The sequence below is a fragment of the Poecile atricapillus genome, chromosome Z (assembly GCF_030490865.1).
Source record: "Poecile atricapillus isolate bPoeAtr1 chromosome Z, bPoeAtr1.hap1, whole genome shotgun sequence".
NCBI classification, from domain to species: domain Eukaryota; kingdom Metazoa; phylum Chordata; class Aves; order Passeriformes; family Paridae; genus Poecile; species Poecile atricapillus.
The window spans coordinates 40763083-40780854 of NC_081289.1; the positions used below are offsets into that span (position 1 = coordinate 40763083).

The following is a 17772-nucleotide window of genomic DNA, read 5'->3' on the forward strand; positions in this document are numbered from 1 at the left end:
AGTTGGAAGCAGAAGAAAGCAAATAGGACAAAGCCCAAGCCCAGTGCAATAGGCTTCTTTCCTTGCTTTTTGGAATGAGTCTAGCTCCTGTTGCTGAGAGGTATCCTGAATGTAACATCACAGAATTAGGGTTGCTGTGCTGGAGTTCAAAACACTTCTGGAAACCCGCAGGGTAGGACTTTTGTGGACCACAGTGCTCAGGTTCCTGGGGTCCTGACTTGGTGAGGAAGAGGAAAAGGATCTGAACTAGACCGAGGGAGAAAATGTTGGCAGATTCCTTACCCCTTCTCTTCTGGGCAAAAGCATTTTTATGTTTACCTCTCGAAACATAAACTTCTGCTTCATTATTTACTTTTGAGGCGTAGGACAAGTCATAGGATTATTACTGAGAAGTACAAATCACAAGACACAGTAAGAGCCTGGAGACTTGATGATAACAACTGGTAGTGCTTCCTCAACGCTTGGTTAATATTTACCTGGGGTAGAGCAACTATTTAAGCAATTGTGGATGACTTGGTCAGAACTTCTGCTTTCAGGAGCAGAGCACAGTGTATTTGACGTGCTTTGAGAGGTTTTCTGAAGACACAGGGACAGCTTTTATATCAAGTCAAACTCTTAGGAAAGCTTCTCTTACAGCACTTGTTTTTGTCTCAGCTTGTTGAAAATGGGGGAAGTAAACAAATGCATGAAGTACTCCATGTTCATCTTCAACTTCTTCTTTTGGGTAAGTTAGTGTTTAATCTCTTATTAGTGATGTATGAAATGTGTTCACCATTATCTGAATGCTGCAGTTAGAGGAATTGCAAAGAAAATAGAGCATAAGTGGAACCAGAGTATGATTCTAAATCAGGGAGGGGAGAATATATTTAACTTTTGCCCTTCCCTTTGTCTTTTTCGATCTAAACACCTTTCCCTCTGCATTCAAAAGTAGATAAGCTACAAATCTGTCTCCCTGTTCATCTTGTGCCCCTCATGTCAAGGGACATCACTCATCTCAGTCAGCAGATAACAGACTCTCTAATAACAATGCACAGTTCTCTTCCTTTTATTGCTGTTGTTTGCACGCAAGATCTTGAAAATGTTGTTGCAACAGAAAATGTGGAAATTTTACTTGAATTTTTAGCCTCCTAATTGAGAAATGGTTTTCATACCCTCTTTGTGGTTCTTTGCTTTACATTCAGTGCATAATTAGTTTCTGATGGTGGACTCTAAATGTTTGTAAGAATGTATGTGCTGGCAGTACTGCCGCAGCTCTACCAAGGTCAATACTGCACAGCAGCAGGCAGTTTTCTGGGTGTTATTTGAACCTTATTTGTCTGTTTATTACATCTCAGTTGGGTTGCAAGAATTTCAGGTCCTGAAAGCTCTGGAAAGGTTTGAGTTAAAGAACATTTCTGTCATGGTTCAACCTCACTGTCAGATTTCCTGACAGAGCTTTGTCAGGTTCACCAGGGGTTCACTGAAACCAGAAGTGGAACTACTAGCCACATTATGGGCTTTGCCTCAAGGGATTTTTTTTAAGTGAAAAGGTGATAGCATTCAAAAGGGACCACAAACAGTAGCCTTGGAAAATTTGTGGCTAGCCCAAATTCTTTGATTGCTTGTGGACCTCACAAAGAAATTCCTGACAGACCAGTGATGGTTTGGACTGTCTCCCCCAGTTTCTTCCTACAGTTCTATCAAGGCAGATTGAAGATTTTTGACATGTGTATTGAAGTTTTTATGCAACAGTACTTACAAGAATCCCTAAGTTTCTGAATTTGAATTTCTGCCCCTCAGGAAGTTTTTCCTGTTTTTCTGGTTTGACCCCAGCAACCAAGTACCACGCAGACACTCACTCACTCCCCCACCAGCAGGATCAGGGAGAGAATTGAAGGCATAAAAGCTGGGAAATTCGTGAGTTGACATATAGACAGTTTAATAGGGGAAACAAAAGCCATTCATGCAAGCAAAACAAAACAAGGAATTAATTCCCAGCTTCACATGGGCAGGCAGGTGTTCAGCCATGTCCAGGAGGGCAGGGCCTCATTATGTGAAATGTTCACTTGTGAACACAAATGCCATCACTCCAAACGTCCCCTGCCTTCCTCATTCTTCCTCCCACCTTTATCTACTGAGCATGATGTCAAATGGTCTGGAACATCCCTTTGGTCAGTTGGGGTCACCTGTCCTAGCTGTGTCTCCTCCCAAATTTCCATGTGCTCTCAGTCGCCTCACCAGAGTAGCAGTATGAAAGGAGGAGGAAAACTTGATGTAAGCCCTGCTCAGCAACAGCAGAAACTTCTCTATATTATCAACCCTGTGATCAGCACAAATCCAAAACACAGCCCTATACCAGCCACTGTGAAGAAAATTACTCCAGCCAAGACCAGCACACCTGTTCACATCCATCTGTGTTTACTGTAAGCCAAAACATGGGCAAATGTCTCAGACTAGCATTAGAAAAGCTCCAAATTACTTCTAGAGTGAACATTGGAATAGTGTTCCATGCCTTCAGTGACAGTATGGATTTCCTAGGAAAAAAAGAAGAATGGAATCCTGGGGGCATCTTGAAATAAGCATATGTGAAACAAACTTTCTATCTTTATACCAAAGTTGGAAAACTCATACTGTATTCTGAGGAAGAAAATGCTGAGACTGCTGTACATGGGTCTGGATGGAACAAAGGACAGGAATGCAACTGTAGTTAACTGTTTTAGGGAGGGTGTTTAGCTAAGATTGGGAAGAACAGATGTATGGGCTGACAGGAATACAATGAAACTGAATTTTTGGGTTCACAGTCCTGTCTCTAATACATGGAAATCATTAAACTGCAACAGTAAGGTAGAGGGAACAGGGAACAGGAACTCATCCCACAGCTGCTCTCTCTCTAGTGCTCAAGGCAGCTGGCAAGTGGAAAACTACTGATAGTGGGAAATGAGAGTGACTTTAACCTAAATAGATAAAAATGACAGTTGCACATTTACCTGGTGTCCTCTCATTTTACACCCTTTGCAATCTCTCAGGGAGTGTCCTCTCTTAGAAGACTCAGGAATGGGCTTCCTAGCCTTCTGATGACTTTTCCTGAGCAGCTTGTGCAGTATCACACTAAGTGTGTGTAAGCCCTGGAGCAGTCTAAGATAGCTCTGCAAATTGACTATGGCTTCACCATATGATGTGTGTCCCCTGGGTATCTACATGCCCATGAGCCCCATTCTGGGCTCCAGCACACAAATAGAGTTTTTCATCTTCCCAGTTTCATGAAAAATAGCAGACTATGGGCTTTTAAAGATCTGTGCTTTGGAACTGGGCACCTATACGGAGTTTCTAATAGTCCTTAAATAATCTTTGTCAGTTTTGTGCATTAAACCAACACTATGTGCTAGGATTTGTTTTCTTTCCCTTCTTTGGAGTTTTCAGGATATCCAGTCTCACCTTCTGTTCTCATTGTGTCGACCTCTGCTACTCCACACCATGCAAAATTGTAGAATTACCTTTTTATTCACTGAATACTGGTGTCTGACGCTAGTTCGAAGCAACATGTTTAGTGACAGAGCCCCTTTGATCAGTTGTTAATACCAGACTTGCAATCCCATCTACAAACAAAGTGGCCCCTTCCCTGAACTATAATGTGAACATCTCAGTCCCTGAAGTAGCAACAAAGCTTAGCAGGTTTGCTGAGCCAGAGACCACATTCTCTGTAGGACCTGCTTTGAGCTATAATTTCAGGTGTCTCAAGGAACTATTCCAGTCAAATGTTTTCTTTAACAGAAGCAACCTCATAAAACTTCCTCCTGATATCCCTGAACTGAATGTTTGAAAAGAGTGTGCCAGTGAAGGAAATTCCCTGTAAGTTTGGTATTTGTGTGTATGAGAATTGCAGCCTTAATATAGTGCTGGCTCAGCACTATGTCAGGCTCATCTGAGGTGATATTGATTTAACCAGCTAGGCTGTATTTCTCCCTCACACCAAAACTGAAAGCTTGAGAAGGAGCAATCAAATCTGAGGGACAGCAGTACTGTTGCTGTTCAGTTTATGAGGCTGAGATAAGATCACTGATTCTTTATTAAGGATTAAGGCAAAAATATAATAGCCATCTAATTTTGGGAAAATGGGTGAAGACATTTTCAAAGAAGCTCATTTTATTCCATTGGAAAACACTAGCAGTTAATAAAAAATGGAATTTATTGGAACGAAAGTTTACTTACTTGAAACTTTATTTAAGAAAACTTAAAAATTAAGATAGAATATAGCAGCAAACTTGGCATGTTCAACTTGGACCCTTTGGGAACAGACCATTTTATTTGCTATTTCAAAACTTTGTGTCTTTTTGTACACTTTGTATAGTATGAAAATAAATAGAAAAAAAAACTATTAAGATTTTACTGAAATGGAGCATTTTTTATCAACCTAAACCAACTCCATTTTAAAAATGAAAAGATGTGCAAATGAAAAGATCTTACTAAAATTTTGATTTATAAATGATGTTTCTATTTTTACATCAAGGAAATATCATGGTATTCCCATTTGATTGATGAGTTCCTGTGCATTTAGCTAAATTTGCTTCTGCTGCTCAGCTGTATTTTAATGGGGGGTTATATAACAAAAAAGGCAGCGTGACAAACTCTCTTTGGATTTCTAGCAATAGATGCTCCAGTGGAAACTTTCACATTAGGAAGCCCATGTTACCTGGTGAATAGCTACATCACCCACACAGTGCTGCTGAACAAGACTGAAATGTACAGTCATATGACACCATCAGTTTCTAGGCAGATTCAGCAGGATTCAAAAGGTTTCAGTGGGGAGTTCTAGTTAAATTTGATAACATGTTACAGTTGTCATTGATTGTACAACTTTCTTTTTTATGTTTAAAATGTACTTATAGGAGCTTTACTTAGAGCTAGAAAATGTGTGTTACCCATGTCTGAGTGCTGGCCCTATTCCATATTCAATAATCTGCTAAGGTCATTAATGTCTTTGATGCTGAATATTATATGAAAACTTCTGTGGGAAAAGTTTTTTAAAGAAAAAAAAATTTAAACCATATAAAAATAACTATTTTAATTTCAGTAGTCCCTTCTTCAAGGGATATTCATAAGAACGTTTCAGGGCCATTTATGACTTGAGTAATTAATGGCAGATGGAGATAATTCTAAATCTGACTAGTCCCTGGTCCTCAGTGATGTCTCTTTCCTACCAGTCATCTCACGAGGCACAATCCTTACACCTGAGTAGCCTCTTGGTGACCTATGTCCAACATTTAATAAAGAGAAATTCTGTGTAAGAATCATCAACAACAAGGTTAGGAATAGAGTGACTGGCATACAGAGGAACAGCACCTCAATGATCCATGAAACAGGAGCACAACTGTGATGAGGGAATGTATCTGGACCTGCAAATAATCTTCCCTGACTTCAACATCTTAAGGAAAGTCATGCTGGTCAAACATTCACATGTACTTGGCTGTTTTCTGTAAAAAAAATAATGGGAACAATTACTCTAGGCATTTTATGAGACCTTTTCTAAGGACTGGACATGGCAGATATTGCTGCATTTGAAACAGCAAAAAGATTTTATTTAGAATTTTCCTGGTAGCTTTACCATAGAGAATGTGTCCAGATATGTGTCCTGAATAAGTCTAGAAACATCAGACATGCAAACATCCCTTATCAAATCTCATGTTTCCATTATACAAGAAACAGACATGTTTTACACATACAATAGCAATTTATATTCCTCTCTCATCTGACGGAATTTCTGTGTGCTTCCCAAACACATGTATAAATCATCATGTAAATGCATTGTCCTCTGGAGTGGAAACATCAGGGATTTGGTGCATACCTGAAGATTTAACTACACTTACGAATTTTCCTGGAAATGAATCAATATTCTCTGCTCCAACAATTCATGTTTCTTTTGCTTTGCCAAACAAATGATTTCAGAAGTTTGGACAGCATATGGTGCATTTTGGATACCGAATGTTAGTAAAAAAGTTGCTGACCTTTCTAACTTGTCTTTATTTTCTCCCACAGGTGTGTGGTTGCATTATTTTGGGAGTCTCTATATGGATACGTGTTAGCGGTGCTCAGCAGGTAAATGCATGCAGTCATACCAGAACCATGTAAAATGTGGAAACTACTACATACCCTTTAATTTCCCATCTTCATTTCCAAAATTTTTTAGTTTTTGTTGAGGTAGTTTGTGTGGATGAAGAGGAATGCATTTTATTATGTCAAGATTAAACATCGTGGTGCAGGCAGTCAGATAAAGTGATTGATGCAAGCAGAGATATGTGACTGTGAGAAGTAGCTGCTAGTGTTATTAATTTAGTGTCATGCAGATGCACACAGATTTCTGTTTGAAAACGTGTCTCTCACCTCTAATGAAAAATAATTTTGCTTTTGTTAATGATTTTGGTGTTATAGAGAATAATGTGGAGCCATGCATCTCATAGACTTTTCCATGTTTTTCCCTATTACAGTAGTACAGTCATATCTATTCCTAGGGTTACTCCATATGTTTGTAGGGAATATTTTTATCTTTCTCACTATCTTCAACAACACAATTTTCATTTCACCAATAACTGCAGCTTTGAGAGGGAGAAAGGATTTTTCCTTTCAGTTTTCAACAGCTCCTTAAAAACACCTTATCCTTTTCCCCTCATATTTATATATAGTTTTAAATCCCCAAGAATCTAGAATGACAGTGTCCTAAAAGTCCTCCTGGAGGGTAGAAAAAAGACCCTGAGTTGCCATCCTGGATTTTTGTATGGATATATTACTTTGGATGTTATGACTTTTATTTTTTGCAAAGCTAGGAAAAAACCAGTTTTGAGGAGCTCTTAATCTTGCAGACATGCAGCAGAGGTTGGTCCTGTTGTTTCAAAGACCCCATGGTCCTGTAGGCCCTTTTGCCTAGTGTGTACCCACTGGCACTGACTCTAAGGTTTAAGCAGTACATTTCTTCAAATGAATTTGGGCCATGGAAATGCAAATTAAATGGAAAGCTTAATTTGCATTCTTTAAAAAAAAACAACAACACACTTTTTGGCCATAGAAGTGAAAAAACAGCCAGGTGTCACATGGAAGCATTTTTTTCAGCTTTCAGATTGAGCCTTTAGTATAGATTAAGTTGCAATTTTTCAGATAACTCCCCTGTTTCTCTAGCACAATCTGTTGGTTAAGAACAGCAATTTTTAAACCAGTATTTTCCCACCTGGAAATAAAAAGATGGTGGAGGTAAGAAGACAGCTTTGTATATTCCCTGCCATTTGGCTGATGAGACTGTTACCCTTAGGCAGGCCCAGATGTCTTGATTCAAGTTCTCTACTGTGTGTAGTTCTCACTGTGTGTAGTGGGTATGTAGTGGCATGACACTGTGTCATCAGGTAAAGTAGGTCATGGTGGAGAGCTCTGCCATTCTCTTCTCTGGAAGAGGAAGAATCACTGCTTTCACTCCTCAATCCAAATTTTACTAGATGCTAAAACTGCCATACTTTATACTTAACAATCTCTGGTATGATGGCTCAAACAATGCAATGGAACTCAGAAAACCACAACCAGTACCATATTTTATTTTTTGAGAGATTTCCTATTTAGAAAAGAATGTTTAAATGTGTGTCAAACTACTTTCCTGAAGTGACACTTAGTACTCCCCAAAAACATACGAATTAAGAGTTAGGACCAAAATTGAAAGCATTTTCTCACATTTTTGCCTCCAGGCAGGCAAAGTTCCCGTTCAAAACAAATGCATGTTTCGCCTCAGTAATAATTGAGCAGACCATAAGGATTTGGCTGTAGATGAATAGAGCTTTCTAAGAATAAATAACAGGAGGTTCAGTCCAGCTTGGAAAGGGAAAGAACAACACATTCTTCAAATTATACTTGTCTATATACCTTTGCAATTTCCATCAGAAGATAAATGTGACAACTTCCAGACATTTTTGCTAATCTTGGCACCGGTCACACTGGAAAATATTCTTTGAACATTTTTCTCTCTTTTGGCCTTTGGCCTTAGTCAATCCTGTGGGAACTGAATAATTTGATGTTTAATAATATTGAGGTATATGAATTGTTTAGTTGAGTGTCCCACACATCAAAATAAAGTTCTCATCTCTGAGGATAATATTAGAGATCAGACCTGGGGAAAAAAAAAAAAAAAGGAAAAAGAAAAAAAAGGTAGAAAGCTGCTTTGTAAAATACATCTAGTATTTCTCTAATATATGCAGCATTTCTCTGAGAAGTGTTCTCTCAGGAGCAGTCACAGAGTATGTTCCTGGCCTTCTAATGACAAACAGAGATTTTGTTTCTTCAACATTGGGTTAAAGTAGGAGAGGTTTTGAGGTAATCAAATCTCCTACTTCCAGTAAAAAGCAAAGTTTCATTGACTGAAAACCAACTGAAAGCCACTTTAAAGACAGAAGATCTTTATTTATTCATTTACTCTGTAAAGTTGATATTCATCTTGTGCAGAAACAAAGGTTATGAAAAAACAGGTTTTACAAAGCTCTCCACCACAAGATGTGAGAAGGGAGCATTAGAGTTTTGTTTATTTATGGACCAGAATTTCTCCATAGTTGCTATTCAGTATATTTATCAGTTACAAAATAATTATCTTATTTTGGGGAACACAGATGTTTTTAGGAGGACTTTCTTGTAGCTGAAAGATTTTTTTTCTCTCTCTCTTTTCAGGGGATGGACAGCAGCATATTTGCAGGAGTTAATCTACTAATAGCCGTGGGAGCCATCATTATGATCCTTGGGTTCCTGGGGTGTTGCGGTGCTGTAAAGGAGAGCCGGTGCATGCTGATGTTGGTAGGAAAGAAAAACATTTCTCTACCTTTAACAGCCCACAGCTACATATGGTGGATGGAGTCCTTGCAAGTAGTATCAAATGAGGATGGGAACCTTTTAATTTAACCAGAAGCATGATTATGATACTGTGCTTTCATTGCTTACCTTGAGATTGGGCCCCTCCTGAATTATGTTGTGGTTAAAATGATAGTTGGTCTCATAAACAAGAAGACAGGGTCTAGAGAGACTTGAGCACATCACTAGATTTTTTTCCATCCAGCCATCATCAAAGTTCCCTCCATCAACTTTCACCCATTACCTATCCTATTTAATTTTATAAATTCCCAGCTGCTCCTTTTGCTGGTCCTAGAATGTCCTGTCTGTCCTCCTGCCCAACTCTCACCTGCACACTGTTATCACAACATTATTCTGGTGTGTGCCTCGTTTCGATCACCAGCTGAGCACGCTCTGTCTGGAGTACCACTTTTTCTCATCGTCAAAGAAGAAATAGTTGGAGAAGCTCTGACTGGAAAGTCATTCTACCTACCTGGTTATTCAAGTGCATGAAAGATAAATGTTAACTTAAAAGAAATTCTATCATCTTGGTCAAAAGTAATGTAGTTTTCTACCCCTTTTGTTTTCTTCCTAGTTTTTTATTGCACTGCTTCTGATCCTGATTCTTCAGGTCACGGGAGGTATTTTAGGAGCAGTGTACAAATCTCAGGTACAGTATTATTCTATATTTTCATTTATGCCTTCATATAGTTTTGTTTCTTCCCAAAAAAATCAATAATATATTTTAATTTGCAGGTGGAAACAGCCTTTAACCTTACTCTAAGCACAAGTGTGAATGCACTGCAAAGCACTACAGGAGAATATAAAGAGTATCAGGAGGAGTTCCAGAAGTTTGAGAAACAGGTAATTAATCAGTAAAAAAACCAAAGGGGTGTTGCTATCTGTTTCGTCTTTGGTATCTGTCTGCACTTCATTTTATGACTACTCTGCCAAAGATTTGAATTTTATTCCCTGGGGATGGGGAAGGGTCTGACTTAAAGGCAAGTTGAACCACCACAGAAGGGACGTCTGTTCCCTTGATAGGACATGATCTTCCTGTGATGATTTCTTTGTGCAATAGTGTTGTCTGTAAGAGCAATGAAGTAAGACTGACTTAGTTAGCTAAACTCTTTCATGAGAAGACTGCATGGCCTTTTCTTACAGCTTTCCCTTCTGAAGGAACATTAATCCTTCACCATATCCCAAATAAGAGCTCTCCAGTACTTTTAGGGAAAGATTACCCCAGGGATTAAGAAAACATCAGGAGTGTATTTAATTTGGAATATCCTACTGCTATGAAGTCATTAAATGCCATGTTTTACTGTGTGAGAAGAGGGAAGAAAAATATGATGATAAGTTTGTTTTCATTGTGTTTTTACTTTTCCTGACACCACCATCCTGCAAGACCGCAGATGGTGGATGCTTAGTGCGAGCTTGCTCCTGAGTATCTCACAGAGAATACCCTGGAATCTCATTGGTAACACTGACAGCATACACCCCTTCCCCTCTGGGTCTGTACATTGACAGAATGCCTGCTGTTCTGGTTTTTTTAGTCCCTATGGGTGGTGACTTTAATGGAAAGACTTCAAGTTAATTTTAGGTTTTTAAAGACTGTTGTATGAAAGAAAATGAAACAAGAAACAATATTTAGGTGTCTTATGTTATTTCACTTCTCCTTCCCCATTCCACCTCCAGTCTTGTCCTCTACTTCTGAGACAGTTTATTTCTTCTGATGTAATAAGCACTCTGGAGAGATGAGAAAAATTAAAAATCCCATAATTACTGCATTAATTTTTAAATGTACCAGGACTTACATGTTACATCCCACAGCCTTTTCTTTTATACAAAAATATGTGAACATTTCCAGCTGCTTTTTAATAAAGGGAGGACCTCAAACCCAAGCTTGCACCCCTGAGCTTTAGTGGCTTGAATATAGTGGAACATGAAGTGAAACTGCACCTGGTTTAGGTTTCACAAACCCCAAATGGAGCCCTGGTCTCTTCAGTCCATTTCTAATTTAAAGAGATAACCATCATTCAAAGTGGTTATTTTCCTAGATTTCAGAGTTTTATGTGCCTGAATTTTATATTTCCAGCCTGGCTTTTCAAGATGTGAAATGTGGATGTTACTGGAGCTGGCAACTTACCTTCTGCAAGTATAACTTACAGAAAGAAGGCTTGATTCTCAAAAAATATTATACTGGAACCCAGTGTTCCAGTTCCATTCTGGCACTGATAGTTACTGGCTTTATAGTATGCTCATGTTTTTTGAGCATTCTATACTGAAAATCTGCTCTTTTTTCCCCTATATCTTCTTTTTTTTTAAAAAAAGAAACAACTTATACACTTACATTCTTATAAATGGTATAGAAATGTAAAGGGTATTTGAGACATACAAATTTTGGACAACTTCCACATTAAAAAAGATGAAATAAAATTTGGTTTTTGTTGTTCCTCTCAGTTCCCTTAAACTGAAAATTACCTCTTTTTTAACTCTTCTCCCCATTTACTCCTTTCTTGTAGTACCAATGTTGTGGATTGACGAACGGATATAAAGACTGGGGAGAAAATTTTAACAAACCTTCCTCAAACATCTGCCAGTGTGAACCAGAGAAGCCATCATCAGATCTCTGCATTAGATATGGCAACAGATACATCTATAAAAAGGTGAGAAAAATGTTCACTCTTCTTTCCTAAGAGCCAAGTTTTAACCCAAGGTTATCTCTGGTGATTGGCATAGTCAGCAGTTCTATATCCTTCTGAAAAGGCAAAGTTTTGCTTTCTCTTTCTTAGCCAGAATTACCCCCATGCCACCTGTTAAGAAATGACTGTTCATAACTCTGCTCCTTCCTCCTCCTGAGATGTCTCCAGTTTAGGCTTTTAGCAATCTGCATGGTTACTGGTGATGAAAATTATTATGACTTTGGGGTCAGGGTATGACTCTGGGTCAGAGCTGCACACCAGCTACCCTTTGGCTCTCATTCCTCTCTCAGAAGGTTATGCTCCCACCCAGGCTCTTTGTGGTAGTAGGCATGTTGACTTAGAGCCTTTCAAAATGCTAAGGTATATTGAAAATCAAACACATTAAATGCAATGACCTTTAAGGTTTTATAATCCTTTAATAAAAAACCCACACTCATTTTGCAGGATATGCTGGAAAGAAGCCTTACATATTGTGGTATTCATGGCAGATTATTCAAAGAGTGATTTCTTACAACTAGAGCCTCTTGAAAATCTTAAAACAATTACTGTAATAATAATAAGGCAAAATATCTGGTGACAGGCAAAAAGAAAGCACACTCAGAAGACTACCATCTAGTAGAAAGTAAAATAGATCTCAAATAAAAAACTTCATGGTTTACCTGTCCCCTTATGAGGAAATCTGGATTCTATGGATATGAAAAAAATATTAAAAAATAAATGCACAAAATAATTGAATAGCACAAAGTAATTGAAGTTTTATAATGCTGGTGCTGCAAAGTTTGCCAGTATGCACCTATCAGGTTTTAGCAGATGTCCATTCTGGTTGTATAATTCTCTAATTGCACAGCTCCTTAATCAGGTCCTGCCTGAGCAGTAATTTTCTCCCCATGTAGAGCCACATAAGCAAATACTATTTTAAAGCAAAGAAACAGTCTGGTTAAGTAGAGGATACCAGAGCCCAATCTGGAAATAAGATGTATACAAAGAGGCTGTTTTGGCCACACTTTAATGTCTTTTTGGCCTCAGGCAAGCCCTCAAAGGACACATGAGAAGCCATCTGTGAAATTACTGCAGGTGCAAGATATCACTCTAATGAACACATAGATTTCATGGTGGTGTGAGATATAGTAGAGAAATCCAGCTCTTCTGATATGAGAAAAATTTGAAATTCAGTACAGCTATGAGTCAGTTTAAGTGAGAGATTTTTGGAAGAGCTAGAAGGAGAAGACCCATGTGTCTATTGTGACAGAGGAAATATGATGAAAAAATACAACCATATTTGGGGGCAAGACAGTTTTAGTGTTGCAACAGTAATGTAATTTTGATGTATTTAAGCTGTACTTGGTATTCCCTCCTGTTTGCAGGAGGATTGTCAGTGCCTGGAGATACAGTCACTGTAAGAACAGACATATGCAAATATTCCAGAGTAGCTCCACACAGAATTTCAGCTGTAGAATCATAGAATAGGAGGAGTTGGAAGGGACCCATCAGGATCATTGAGTCAAGTTCCTGACCCTGCACAGGACAACCCCAAGAATCACTCCATGTGTATGAGAGCATTGTCCAAATGCTTCTTGAACTCTGACAGGCTTGGTGCTGTGACCGCTGCCCTGGGGAGCCTGCTCCAGTGCCCAACCACCTTCTGGGTGGAGAGCCTTTTCCTGATATCCAACCTAAACCTCCCCTAACTCAGCTTCATGACATTTCCCTGAGTCCTGTCACTGTTCATGAGAGTGAAGAGATCAGTACCTGCCCCTCTGCTTCCCCTCATGAGGATCCTGAAGACCCAAATGAGGTCTCTCCTCAGTCTCCTCCAGGTTGAATAGAGCAAGTGTCTTCAGCCTCACAAGGCTTCCCCTCAAGGCCCTTCACCATTCTCATGGCCCTTCACCATCCTCACGGCCCTACTTTGGACACTCTAATAGCTTAATATCTTTCTTATATTGTGGCACCCAAGCCTGCCCCCAGCACTCGAGGTGAGGCTGCCCCACTGCTGAGCAGAGCAGGACAATCCCCTCCTTTGCCTGGCTGACCATGCTGTGCCTGATGCCCCCCCAGGACAGGGTTGGTTCTCCTGGCTGCCAGGGCACTGCTGGCTGATATTTAACTTGGCATGGACCAGGATCCCTAAGGCTCTTTCTGTGAGGCTGCTCTCCAGCCTCTTGCTCCCCAGTCGAACCCCAACATAACCAGGGCTGTAAAATTTGGCACTTGACCTTGTTAAAGCTCATATGATCGGTGATTTCCCATCCCTCTATTTTGTTGAGCACTCTCTCTAGGGCCTCTCTTCCCTCAAGGGAGCCAAGAGGTCCTCCTAGGTTAGTGCTGGTAAACTTCCTTAGTATTCCTTTGAGTCCTACATCCAAGTTGTTAAGGAACATGTTGAAGAGAATTGGACTGAGGATGGAGCCCTGCAGAATCCCACTACTAACCAGACTCCAGACTGATGTTGTCCCACTTACTGTAACTCTTTGTGCCTGACCCATGAGCCAGTTGCTCACCCATGGCATAACATGGTTATTTACCTGTATGCTGGGTATTTTGTCCAGAAGGATTCTGTGAGAGACAGCCCCAAAATCTTTGCTGAAGTCCAAAAAGATTACATCTAATGGCTTTCCAAGATCAGTTAGGTGGGTTACCCTGTCACAGAAGGAAATCAAGTTCAACAAGCAAGACTTTGCCCTCATGAAGCCATGCTGATTACTCTCTTCCTTCCAGCTCAGCCTAAATTGGATAAACATTGGACAGACCAAACACTGGACAAAATTAATTTTGAAGCTAGGTTTTATAACCAAATATTTTTAGGTAATCCCAAGTCTAATAATAAACTTTGAAGTTTCAAACCCAAAGATTAGATTGGTGGGAAACTGAAGTTCCCTTTCAGATCTGGTCATGGCTGCATTGGCTCTTTCCTAATAGTGAATGATTATCAAGTGAAATTAAGAACAAACACTTCTTTCCTTGTTTACTGAAAATAATGCAAACATTAGGCATTCCAGCTGTATCTCTTCCTTTGAAATAGTAGCTTTTTATGGTCGGCTACTAAATCTTCATACTTGGGAAGGCAAAGGCTTCCGCAGAGCATGAGGTACACATAACTGTTTTTTATGTTCATTAGCAACAAGCCAGAGAAAATTCAAATAGACTTATTTTAGCACAGTTAAACAGTGAGTTTGAGTTATTTTAGAAGATGCATGCCTATATAACCATAGGATAATATTGCTTACTTATAATTAATAATTTTGTTTTATTTTTCAGCCTTGTGGAGAAGTGATTATGCAACAAATTAAAGACAATCTGATCATCATTATGGGGATTGCCTTTGGACTGGCTGTTGTTGAGGTACCAGTGTACACTGTTAAAATAATTAGTAGCTGACAAGCAATATGTTCTACTTGGAAATACATTGGGAATGGGATTAAAACACTTGGCTTTCTCAATGAATAGACAAGGGAAAACCACCTCTCACCTTAACTATAACTTTACTGTTGTTTTATATAAACATATTTCATTAAAGAATATGGCTGCTGAACTGCAAACTTCAGGTGAGATCAGACCACCCTGTACAAGCGTATCACATCAGACATTTTCTTCCAAAAAATTGCCAGTCCTGAAGCCAGGCTGTGCCTTGACACTGAGCCCTGTGTACAGAGTTGTGTGCAAATAAACAGCGCCAGAAGACATGGGGAAGGATAGACAGATTTTTCCCCATCTTTCTCATCTTTTCTTGAGGAAACAGTCATCTTCTAAGGAAACTTATCCCCTAAAGTACATAGTTTTATCATTAAGAAGTTTTGGTACAAAATTATAATTCTGAGGCATTAAAACTTTAAGCATCAAGATGATGCATTAATGTGTCTGAGTGCACAGGAAAAGAGGCGAGGCTATCCAGTGAGCTACTTGATTTTGATTTCAATAGGAGAAAATGATAAAGAAACAGAGGATTTCATCACTATGCTTTCTTCAACTATTTTTTTTCTTTTCACTCCTCCTTCTTGGTTATCCTCCACCCTCGCTCTCCACCAGTGGACATTTGAGGGAAAAACAGAGATTACAAAGATTGCTGTGGAAAGTTCAGTCTGTTATTCAAAGCAAAAACTCGGCAGAGGGCTGCTCTTCATGGTAGAAGAGTGGGCAACCCAACTCAAAACTATGTTTCCAGGAAAATACTAATACGTGGGGAAGAATTATGTAGCTGCAGCACTGGAAGAGGACAGGCCACCAACTTCTTACTCAGCACAGGCTTTCTGGTGTTTAAGGAGCTATAAGCAGGCAGTCAGCTCTCTCACCCATATGTTTACTTTGAGGGAAAGATAGGTGAAATACACTGATATTAAATGGCTTTCAAAATGTAATAGAAGTGTAAAATTGCATCTGTATCCCTAAGACAAATTATAAGTCACTTTGCTCTAGTTTTTTGCTTTGCAGTTATGTGAGTTGTAGCCTTTAGTTCATTGGCCATCATTCTTTCCTGCTCTCCAGCTGGCATTTTCTGTGCTGGCTGCCTCTCCCAATCATAAAAGGATTAGAAAACAACATGAATAAGCAATATGAAACTCAGCACAAATTGCAGATGGCAATTTACACTTGATAAACATTTAGCCTTTCCATATTAACTCAAGCAATTGCAAATCAAAGGCCACTTGCTTAACTACCTCTCTGTTCTAGGAAATCCCAGATAAAAAGCAGAGTGCTTCCCCCCTCTGCCTGCTCCATTATGCCACTTGTGAGCTGTTTTCAGCTCACCCTACTAGTGAAAATTATACAGATAAGAAGGGCCCAGTTTCATTTGGGTGCAAGTGCAAATGTGGGCATGGTATGTCAGGGAAGCCCTGTCTGTTTATTCCAGGTGTGAGTCCATCCCTTTGTCTTAGCTGTACCTCTGTACTACATATACTCTTCTCTGTCTCTGTATGAGACCTTATACAGAGATATATGTGATATTTATAGATAAAATACCGTATTTTTAGTAAATAAGGTATGTCAGTATTTGTGGCTTCAAAGATGTCAGTTGGGCGCTTTCCACTTCTGTGGAGCACCTTCACAGACTGGGCCTTCATGGACAGAGGCAGTCCATCTTTTAAACAAATGAAACTTCTCTATGGTGTCTGCAGTCTTACCTGTGCTATAAAATAACTTCATTAAAGTGTCTCTATTTTGTAAGAGCCACATTCTGCATAGCATGTAAATCCAAGACATTTGCAAACAAAATATTCCCATTGTGTATCAGTTGTATTCTGAGATTTCCAGAACTGCCAGATAATACCAGAAATATTTTTTTTTTCAGATTCTTGGTTTGGTGTTTTCTATGAGCCTCTACTGCCAGATCCGGAGAAAATGAAACTGTGAAAATGTCAGAATGATGTCAGCAGTCAAATCAAGACCTTTCTAGAAAGAAGGCTAGAGATTTGGCTGGGCACATTCAGATAAATATATGCATGTCCCAGGCAGCTGTTCTGATGAAAACGGCAGCCCTTGCATGGGTGCTTGACAACTTGCAAAATGACGTCTTTATATTTCATAAGACTTAATGATGTGAATATGATTTTTTATTTGCAATAAACATCTTTGTTTATGTTTCTGAGGTGTTTATTTTGTTCAAAGACAGCAATTATGTCATGTAGAGAGTCTGAGTTCAGCATGTGGTGTGCCCTCATGAGTGTTAAACCACCCACAGCAGAGTCGCCATGAACAGCTGCAAACCATCATGCAGCGGCTGACTGCTCCAGGGAGCTCAGGCCCCTGGGAACCTCTGCTTGTGGAGCAGGGTATTTTTATTAAGAGAGTTGTGGGTGAGGGTTTTGTTACCTGTGAAAAGGGAAACTAACTTTTAACCAAATAGGAAAGACACGTGTCCTTTCAAGGATGTTTAAATCAGTATCTTTGCAGCTGAGATGGTGGATCTCAGGTTACATAGATGAGCTGGATTTAGTGGCATGTGTTTTGTAAACAGGCATCAATGGTGAAATCCAAGCCCACGTGGAGGCAAGGCATCCACAGAAGTCACGCAGGTAAGGCTTTGCCCAGAGCAGCTAAGGCAAGTGGGTGGACAAACACAGGGCATGGCTGGCAGCAGAGCAGCAGCCTCATGGAGCCTGCCTGCCTTTGACTGACCAGTGCATGCAAGTGTTTGGGCCCCGAGGTACTGACAGCCCTGATTGCCCCTGCCCAGCCACCCGGGGTTCCCTGCACACTGCCCATGGCAAGGACACCACATTAGCCTCCTGGGCCAGCTGGTCCCTGC

General features: G+C 39.7%; 1 protein-coding gene across 1 annotated transcript; it reads left to right on the plus strand.

Moving 5' to 3' along the window:
• The first annotated feature begins 469 nt into the window (after positions 1–469).
• Positions 470–17101, plus strand: LOC131572841 (tetraspanin-8-like). Its single transcript, XM_058826230.1, has 9 exons — positions 470–724; positions 6013–6072; positions 6842–6850; positions 8671–8793; positions 9422–9496; positions 9583–9690; positions 11349–11492; positions 14787–14870; positions 16816–17101. Exons 1-9 carry the CDS (start codon positions 665–667, stop codon positions 16867–16869), a joined length of 717 nt encoding a protein of 238 aa, XP_058682213.1. The 5' UTR covers positions 470–664; the 3' UTR covers positions 16870–17101.
• Positions 17102–17772: the final 671 nt, after the last annotated feature.